The 10,648-nt window shown below is 38.0% G+C and overlaps 1 protein-coding gene across 4 annotated transcripts in view; it reads left to right on the plus strand.

Moving 5' to 3' along the window:
- The first annotated feature begins 499 nt into the window (after positions 1–499).
- Positions 500–10,648, plus strand: part of Mapk9 (mitogen-activated protein kinase 9) — a 40,727-nt gene continuing 30,578 nt past the window's right edge. For all 4 annotated transcript variants that reach the window (XM_010623741.2, XM_010623739.1, XM_010623737.1 and 1 more), the window contains exon 1: positions 500–671. In XM_010623741.2, the coding sequence (XP_010622043.1) occupies positions 550–671 (122 nt within the window). In that variant the 5' untranslated portion in view covers positions 500–549. The remainder of the gene's footprint in view (positions 672–10,648) is intronic.

A 10,648-nucleotide genomic window follows, 5' to 3' on the forward strand; every position in this document is an offset into this window, starting at 1 on the left:
TTCATGAAACGGGCCTGTCTGGGTGTGTAGAGCACAGCAGTAGCACCAGTCCTCATGGCCTGTCACTCTGGCGTGTGAATGTTGCTTTCCGGTTCATCGCTTTAACCTGAATGTGTGTACTTAGAGGATCTGGTCAGTTTGCTTTCCTTCAGGACTTCTAGAGGCAGTCATTCTGAAATAATATTCCCAGCTCTGGTTGAGACTGCTAGACTTTAGCTGGTCCTCTAAGAAGCAAACTGCTGAGAAGCATTTATGGCATGGCTAGTAATGATGTATAATTTTTTTCTCTGAAAATTCTTACTTTCTTATGCAGTCCTTTAATATGTGATTTTGCTGTTCCTCAAAATCCCTTCCTTTTGTACTGGTCTCGCTTAAGTTCAGAACTTGGTCAAACTAAGTTTAGGAACTTAGAGCCACATTGTCTTATATCGCAATAAATGTGCGAGCTGTGAGTGGATATTTCTGTAAGAATGCACATTTATTCTGTTTCTCTTTTAAGGAATCTTGTCAACAGTACCAGCTCTTTGGGATATTGTATGACACTACATCATGAGTGACAGTAAATGTGATAGTCAGTTTTACAGTGTGCAAGTGGCAGACTCAACTTTCACTGTCCTAAAACGTTATCAGCAGTTGAAACCAATTGGCTCTGGAGCCCAAGGAATTGTTTGGTAAGTATGATCTGTTTTAATACTGTGGGTTGAGTATTTGCTATAATGAAAAGTGAAACTGAATCATCAGAATTTAGAAACACTAATGACAAAAATACTGTTGCAGGCTTATGAGCTAAACTGAATCAACCTCTTGCTGTAGTTATATGTAGTCAGGCTGTAGGTTAAAAACTCAAATTCTCTGAAAGCTGCATAAATTTAAATAGGTTAGCAGTTTTCCCTTTGCTTTCTTTTTTTCCTTTTTTTCCCGTTGCGCCTGTCATTATGATATCAGCATAGTAGGTAGGACAGTGAGGTGTAAGGGAAATTTGGAGTTTTATTCATTTCTTCATCACGGCCACCTTTCCCCCTCCCCCTTTTATTCCCAATCACTCCTGTTCATTTCTAGGCGCCGTCATTGCAGTGCCTTGCCATTCATTGGCAGGACGAGGCCAGTCAGTATCATTGTCACACCGCGGATTAACCAGGAAGGGATGCTGTGTGAGGGGTTGGGCTGGCCGCCGTCCTTGGTGTCTCTCTTCAACTGTGTGTCCAGCGCAGGACGTCAGAACCGTTAGTCTGACCCTGAACCTTAGTCTCTTGCATGGTAAGACAGTCAGCTGCTTCGACATCATGGGCCAGCTAAAGGTAAAGTTCTTCACGTGTTTTCTAGACTACAGTTATCAGCACTTCCCAAACTTTATCCCTTATTTTTCTGGGCAGAAATTTTTTCCTTTCTATTTTTGATCGATAAAATTAAGATGGTCTTTGCCTCTGAAAGAACCCGATGAAGCTAAGCTTCTAATGTTTACAGCTATAGGCAGAGGGGGCTAAAGATAAAAGAACTCCTTTGAGTGCTCTGGTAGAGGAGTATATGTTTTTATGGAGTAGAGAGGCTGAGCTTGGAGAATGTTTGTCAGTGGTTTTAACTAATCCTGTGTTGCAGAGATGTTCTCTGGGCCAGAGTGGCTGATGGCCCTGGGAGCTAAGAGGAAACTAACTTGGGAGAAGAGGCTATTGGGAAGGAACACCCAGCTCATATCTAAAATAAGGGGACCTTAATTTCCAAATGATAACATATTGGGACAGACTGAGTATCCCTTATCTGAAATGCTCGGGCACTTCTGCTCATTTTTGATTTCTGTTTTTCTTTCAGATTTTGGAATATATGCATAGGCTTTATTACCAATTGAGTATCCCTGATCCAAAAATGTAAAATCTGAAATGCTCCAAAATCTAAAAACTATTTGAACATGGTATCAGTACCACCAAAGTTTCAGATTTAGGAGCACTGAAGATTTTGACGTTTTGGATAAGGGATACTCAGGTATACTTAAATCTCTTGTACCAAGAGAAGTTTTGAAGTCAGTGGATAGTTCAAATTGGAAACGTTAATGTTAATTAAAAATTATGAACAATAGAACATTCTTTTGATTATAAGCCATCTCTTATTTAGAATTGAATGGTAATTTGATACTTAATTTGTGGGGGAGGTAGAAAGGAGGAAAGCAGGAAGGGAGGTTTCCAGGGAATTCATTTTATGGCTGTAGAGAGGCAGCCATTTAAATGTAAGTTTCATTTGTCCCAGTTGGGTTGCCATTCCCTTGTCTTGGGAGGTTAGCAGTGACATAAACAGTACATATTGTCTAGTTACTGCGAGGTCTGCTATAACCCTAACTGTATAAGCAGTGCAGTTAAAGACTGGGGAGGCTTAGTGATTTTTTTCCATCTCACGGGCTATTAAGGGTAGGCCCAGGACCAAAGCCAGCTGTTGGTTTACTGGGCCTCATTGCTTGTACTGAGGTTAGACTTGTTGATGACTTTGAATCACTAATACTTTTTGCTATAAGTAGGATTCTGACCTATGTCTAGAATCTTAGCAGTAATGAATAAATATTAATTAAATACCTGTTTGAAAATTCTCATTAGTTGTATTTATCCCCATAGGACAACAGTTATCTTCAAGCAATTTTAACTTTACAGCTGTAATTGATACTTGCTGTTTTGATAACCTCCTATCTTAGGTTCTAATTTGAAAAGTAAAAACCGTAGAAGTGACTTTGGCTCCCTTTGTCCCTCTTTCTTTTTTATATTCATCCTTTACCAGATTTAAAATAACAAATAAGATTGGGGAGCAATGTGGTGATGATACATTCCTGTTTAAAAAACAAAAACAACTGACTTCTGCTAAAAATAAACTCAACAGCAGGTTAGCTACTGCCTTGACAACAGGATTTGGATTTCGTAACATATTGATTATTAAAATAGTATCATTTCACTGTTATTTTATTATCTGAAACTCCCTTTTGTCATTAGTATATTAAAAAGTCATCTGTCAGTGAATCAGTGACCCTTGGGGATGCTTAAGGCCAAAAATGGCCCCTTCCCCAATGGCATCCTAAAGCTGGACCCCATGCATACATTACTTTGCAAAGCAGAAGGAACTCTGCATCACATTAACCGTCATGAGGTGGGAGATTAGCCTGGGTTAGCCTGATGGGTCCAGTGTGGCTGCTATAAAGCAGAGACAGGAAGGTTGCAGTCAGAGAAGGAAATGTGGTCATAAGTGAAGTTTGGAGCGATGTGGGGCCAGGAGATGAGGAGTAGATGAAGCCCATAGAAGCTGGGAAAGCAAGAGAGTAGATTCTCAAGAGGACACAGCTCTGATGCCTTGATTTTAGTCCTGTGGGACACATTTTGGATTCCTGACCTCTAGAACTGTAGGGTAATAAGTTCGTGTTGTTTAGAACCAATAATTTGTGGTAAGATTAGGAAACTAATCTGGGGACATGTATAATTTTATATTTTTGAGAAATATGCTAGCAATAGTGTATGCTTTATAAAATTGTTTAGTCTTTTATTAAATTAGAGTATTGGGAAGATACGGGGGCAGTACATGTTAGGCCAGGGACTTGGACAGAATTAAGAAGAACTGGAACCAGAATAAAATACTCTGATATCTCTTTCTTTTTTTTTTAAAGTACTGTGTATTGAACCCAACCACACATATGATAGGAAAGGGTTCTACCACTGGTCTACAAGCCCAAGCCCTGACCTAATTTGAATAGTTTTTACAGTTGATTTCTGGCTTTCTCACTAGATATTAGTAAAATGTTAGGAAATAAATTTTCAAATGTTTATCATTTTAAAGTATTCATAAATGTCTACTAAGTTATATAGTAATATTAATTGCAAGATTTAGTGGGGAAATATATATGTTCTTTCTTTCTCCTTCTAAAATCTTGAGTTATTCAACCAAAATAGGAAAGATTTTGTAAAACAATTCTATGAGGGCTGGGGATTACCTGAGTTCAATCCCTGGTGCCAAAAAAAAAAAAAGTTCTATGAAATATTTGACTTTTTAAAAAATGTGTTTAATATTAGGTCTGGCAGTACTTAGAAGTAACAGTTACCACCTTAACATGAAATAATTGGTATAGCTTTTATTGTCTTTTTCCTCCAGTTTTCTCTAAGCATGAGCTTTGTCTATTCCTAAATGGTTTTATTTTGACCATATTAATATAAATAAATTAAAACATAAATAAAGTTCACAACAAAAGTTCTGTGATAAGAAACATGTGTTGGTAAAAGGCCCAGAATGACTGTGACCCTGGGACCTGAGTTCCAAGTCCAGCCGTGACCTTTGCAGCCATTTTCCTCTGACTTTGGACACCTGCTGTGTCTTCATGGGTCTTCATATTTTCACCTCTAAAGGGTAGTTAAGAACTTCTGATTTAAGATGGTAAATCAAATACCTAACCTGATAAGATAAAAGAGCAGAAGTGAAAATAAGTCGATGAACCTAACCTGAAGATAAAAGAGCAGAAGTGAAAATAAGTCGATGAGTCATTTGCAGTAAGTGGTAGAATGAACGCCAAAGAGGTTCTCAGTAGAACTATAAAGAGGCTCTGAATATAGGAATGACAAGCCCAGAGAATGAAAATATATCCCTTTTGTCATTAGTATATTAAAAAGTCATCTGTCAGTGAATCAGTGACCCTTGGGGATGCTTAAGGCCAAAAATGGCCCCTTCCCCAATGGCATCCTAAAGCTGGACCCCATGCATACATTACTTTGCAAAGCAGAAGGAACTCTGCATCACATTAACCGTCATGAGGTGGGAGATTAGCCTGGGTTAGCCTGATGGGTCCAGTGTGGCTGCTATAAAGCAGAGACAGGAAGGTTGCAGTCAGAGAAGGAAATGTGGTCATAAGTGAAGTTTGGAGCGATGTGGGGCCAGGAGATGAGGAGTAGATGAAGCCCATAGAAGCTGGGAAAGCAAGAGAGTAGATTCTCAAGAGGACACAGCTCTGATGCCTTGATTTTAGTCCTGTGGGACACATTTTGGATTCCTGACCTCTAGAACTGTAGGGTAATAAGTTCGTGTTGTTTAGAACCAATAATTTGTGGTAAGATTAGGAAACTAATCTGGGGACATGTATAATTTTATATTTTTGAGAAATATGCTAGCAATAGTGTATGCTTTATAAAATTGTTTAGTCTTTTATTAAATTAGAGTATTGGGAAGATACGGGGGCAGTACATGTTAGGCCAGGGACTTGGACAGAATTAAGAAGAACTGGAACCAGAATAAAATACTCTGATATCTCTTTCTTTTTTTTTTAAAGTACTGTGTATTGAACCCAACCACACATATGATAGGAAAGGGTTCTACCACTGGTCTACAAGCCCAAGCCCTGACCTAATTTGAATAGTTTTTACAGTTGATTTCTGGCTTTCTCACTAGATATTAGTAAAATGTTAGGAAATAAATTTTCAAATGTTTATCATTTTAAAGTATTCATAAATGTCTACTAAGTTATATAGTAATATTAATTGCAAGATTTAGTGGGGAAATATATATGTTCTTTCTTTCTCCTTCTAAAATCTTGAGTTATTCAACCAAAATAGGAAAGATTTTGTAAAACAATTCTATGAGGGCTGGGGATTACCTGAGTTCAATCCCTGGTGCCAAAAAAAAAAAAAGTTCTATGAAATGTTTGACTTTTTAAAAAATGTGTTTAATATTAGGTCTGGCAGTACTTAGAAGTAACAGTTACCACCTTAACATGAAATAATTGGTATAGCTTTTATTGTCTTTTTCCTCCAGTTTTCTCTAAGCATGAGCTTTGTCTATTCCTAAATGGTTTTATTTTGACCATATTAATATAAATAAATTAAAACATAAATAAAGTTCACAACAAAAGTTCTGTGATAAGAAACATGTGTTGGTAAAAGGCCCAGAATGACTGTGACCCTGGGACCTGAGTTCCAAGTCCAGCCGTGACCTTTGCAGCCATTTTCCTCTGACTTTGGACACCTGCTGTGTCTTCATGGGTCTTCATATTTTCACCTCTAAAGGGTAGTTAAGAACTTCTGATTTAAGATGGTAAATCAAATACCTAACCTGATAAGATAAAAGAGCAGAAGTGAAAATAAGTCGATGAGTCATTTGCAGTAAGTGGTAGAATGAACGCCAAAGAGGTTCTCAGTAGAACTATAAAGAGGCTCTGAATATAGGAATGACAAGCCCAGAGAATGAAGATGACATGAGTAGCTAAAACTAGGGATGTTAATTTAAAATGTACCTATGAAACAACTGTGCCAGTTTGCTGCCAACATTCCCCTGACCCCAACCCCTGCTCAGCACTTATCCTACAGAGCTAATAAGATGATGAACAGTTATTATGTTAGGATCCAGGGAAGGACCTCCTAGTGTGGGAAGCCCAGCGTTTAGGGGTGTCTGCCTTGAGGTTTATTTAAATTCTGGAAAGAGCAGGTGAGAGATTGAGTAGTGCTTTGGACTTCCTATGGTTAGGAGATAGGGTTGGAATCCAGGGCTCTTCAACAGGGCATGGCAAAGTTCCTTTGCTTTATATCAGGACCATTAAAGGGCCACATCCTAGAAGTACGTAAAGGGAAGAGACACAAACTCTTGGAGGCATCTGCTGAACCTCTATAGAGGTAAACCTAAATTGTTAGGGCCCCCAAATACCTATCAGAAGTAAATGTAAATTCTCCCTGGAAGAAGATACTATCCTACTGCATATCAAGTTATTTCTAGACAGCAGTTTTACAAGGTCCAACACATGTAAAATAACTAAACACATGGCGCCTGCCTCAAGCACAAGGACCCGAGTTTGATCCCTGGTACCAAAAAAAAAAAAAAAAAAAAAAACAACAACACACAAGGAGATAAGGCAAGATCCATCAGAAATAACACAAAAGAAACATCTGCAGGAGATACTGATTTTATTACATCCAAATTTTTAAATAGTGTGTTCGAGGTGGCAAAAGGCAAGATGAAAATGTTGGTCGATCAATTAGAACATTTTTTAAAAGAAAAAAATTCTAGAACGAAGAACTATAGTGTTTGAAATACTAACTGAATGAGTTTGTAAGCATATTAGATATAATTGAAGAGAGAATCAATGACCTGGAAAATATGCCAGCCAGAAATATCCAGAATGAAGCCTGGAGGAACAAAAGAGAAGAAAAATATAGAAAGAGGGGGGGTGTATTAGTTTTTATGACAGCATAACAAAGGAACACAGGGTTAGTGTCTTTAAACAACCTACTTTCATCATCACACAGTCCATAGATCTGAAATCGGGGTGGGCTGGCCTGTGTTTCCTGCAGAGCATCCCGCTGATGTCTGGAGTCAGTGTGTTAACTGGGCTGAGCTCTTCTGTGGAGACTCTGGGAAAGAATCTGCTCCCAGGCTCATCCAGGTTGTCAGTAGAATCTCATTCCTTGTAGCTTTAGGCTAGGGGCCCCCAGTTCCTTGCTTTCTTTCAATTAGAGGCCACCTCTCCTCCTAGAGACTACCTGCTTTCCTTCTCAAGAGACTCCATTCATAGGGTAGCAGTGACTTTCCAACTACTCTTTCTTTTTTCCCTCATTGAGTTTATTGGTACATTTTAGGTATACAGTTACATTCATTATTGGGATCTTGTATCTTTACAGGACAGGTCTTGGAAACTGTTTTTTTTGTTTGTACCAGGGATAAAACTCAGGACCTTGAGCTTGTGGGGCAGGCGTTGAACCACTGAGCTAAATCCCCCGCCCCTCCAAGTACTCTTTATGAGTCAGATCTGTTTCTCTTCCCACCAGCCAGTACAAACTCTGCTTTTAAAAGTCTCTTATGATTAGATTAGGTTCACCTGGATAATTTCCTTTTAGCTAACAATATGTTTAGCCCTTTTGCAGGACACAATGCCGTGTATAAAATTTTTTAAATTGCGTTATTTATGTTCTACAGCATATAGAAAATGAAAATTCTGTAACCAGATGCAGTGTTGCATACCTACAGTTTTAGTTACTCAGGAGAATGAGGCAGGAGGATTACTTAAGCACTTGAGTTCAAGGCCATCCTAGGCGAGACCCCATCTCAAGTGTGTGTGTGTGGGTGAGAATTCCAAAAGAATACCATTTAAAATTAAATGAAAATGTTCAATTATTACATATGTCGGGGGGAAATCTGACAATGTGAAATAACTCTCTAAAAAGCTAAAAATATTGGAAAAATAAACTTAATGGTAGGATATATCATGTTCTTGAGTTAGTATAAATACTGTAAAAGTATGACTTAAAACTTGCCAGTTGACTGAAACGTAAATCTAAAGTCTTTTTCAAAAAGTGAATTAACAAACTGATTCTAAAATATATACATAAAAATAAAATTCCAAGAATGATGAAGCCACCCTTTAAGAAAAACAGAGGAGACCTCACTCTACCAGATATGAAGACTTCATCAGGAAGCCATGGTGATGAGCTGGTACAGATTGGATACAACGAGAGACAGTAGTCTGGTGGAATCCCATAAAGAATATGGAAACAGTACCCCACACAAATTGGCTTCCTCCTCTTCTTCCTCCTCCTTTTTCTCCTCCTCTTCCTCCTCGTCCTTATATTCCTTCGCCTTTGGGGGGTGGGTACTAGAGTTGGAATCCACAGCCTTCACACTGAACTGTATTTTTTTCTTTTCCTTTTTCTTTTTCTTTTTTGTGTCAGGGTCTTGCTAGGTTGTCAAAGCTAGGCTTAAACTTGTGATCTTGCCTCAGCCTCCCAGAGGGCTGGGATTACAGGTATATGCCACCACACCTAACATAGATGGGCTTCTGGTTTATGATGGTGGTGGCTTACAGAGCAGTGGGGAAAGGATAGTCTTTTAAATACATGGACATCTGGATAGTCATGTGGAAAGCAGTGAAATTTGACTCTATTGTACACATTAACACAAAAGTCTTTCTCAATTAAATTCTTCTAAATGTCTAAGGCAAAAAGTAAAGCTTCTTTAAGATAATATATAAGGATGTTCCTCATGATCTTTGGGATAGAGGATTTCTTTAAACAAGACATTAAATGAGTTTGATCCTGAGTACAAAAAAAAATAAAATAAAATATTAGTATATTTGTATAAAAATTAAAAACGTCTGTTTAAAAAAATCATCAAGAACTTGAAAAGACAGCCATAGTGTGTGAGAAGACACATGGTCCATCTTTCATATCCTGGGATTCTGCAGATCAGAGATACTCAGAAAAAATAATTGCATCTGTACTAAGCATGTACAGACTTTTTTCCTATCGTTAGTCCCTAAACAGTATATTACTACAGCTATTTACATAGCATTTGTATTGTAGTAGATATTATGAGAAATACAAAGATGATTTAAAGTGTATGGGAAGATATGCAAACTCTACATTAGTTTATAATAAGGGGTTTTGGTGTCTGAGGGATACTGGGTCCTGGTGTCTAGTCCCCCATGGATACTGAGCGACAAGCATATGACTGGTAAAAGTCTCTTATTCAGAATATATAAAGAATTCTAATCACTAAGATATCAGAGACAACCAAATATAAAATAGGTTGCCATAAAACAAGGCTTTCCGAATAACTAATAAACATAGGAAAATATGCTTACCATCATTATTCATCAAGGAAATGCAAATTACAATTATGTTCTACAGTGGAATACCACTGCACAATCAGTAATGGTTATAAATTAAACTGTTCATGACATCAAGAGTCGGTAAAGACACAGAATAGCTCATATATGGCTCCCAGAGGTGAACCTTCCGTGCACTGCTCGTGGACCTTGACAGAATCACTCTGAGAAAGAGTTTGGTATTCTCTGCCAAAATATAATATATGCGTTCTCACTCTTAGCTATCTACTCCTCAAAAATGAATGCTTAGGGGCTGGGGATTTAGCTCAGTGGTGCCACCACCTGCTTCGCAAGCACAAGGACCTGAGTTTGATCCCCAGTACAAAAAAAAAAAAAGAATGCATAGGGCACCTAGAACCATGTACAAGAATGTTTATGACTTTTTTGCAATCACCTGAACACTAAAAATAGTGAAACTATCGTCAACATTGTGTGTCATGCAAAGAAATATTACAGCATTGACACAGAATAAATTAAAGATACACAGAATGTGGATGAATTTCATAAATAGAATGTTGTGTGAAAGAAGCCAGGCAAAATAAATGATAGAGGTTCCATATAAGGATACATGTTTAGACAGTAAAGGTAAGGAAATGATTATCATGAAAATCGGAAGTAATTATCCTTGGTGGACAGGAGGGTAACAGTTGGAAGAAGATGTAAGGGGGGGGCTTATGGGATGGTAAAGGAATGTGCCTCTTTGTGATAATCATTGAGTCAAGGAACAAAACACAGGAATGAACATCAAAGGCATCGCAAACAACACTCAAAGCTGGAAGTCATTGGAACATTTGCCTTAAAGTTTTGAGAAAAAATGATTTTCAACTTAGAAGACAAACTCTCCATCAAGGATGAGAGCAGAGTAAAATCTTTTATCTTCCATGTATTCTTTCTGGGGAAATTCCTTGAGGATGTAGTCCAACTAAAAAGACAAGCCGGTTGTGGTGGCACACGCTTGTAACTCCAGCTCTCAGGAGGCCAAGGCAAGTTCAGGCCACCCTGAACCACATAGTGAGACCCTGTCTCAAAAAAAAAAAAAAAAAAAAAAGA

Source organism: Fukomys damarensis, unplaced genomic scaffold (assembly GCF_012274545.1).
Source record: "Fukomys damarensis isolate Sample0158 unplaced genomic scaffold, DMR_v1.0_HiC HiC_scaffold_9, whole genome shotgun sequence".
Taxonomy (NCBI): domain Eukaryota; kingdom Metazoa; phylum Chordata; class Mammalia; order Rodentia; family Bathyergidae; genus Fukomys; species Fukomys damarensis.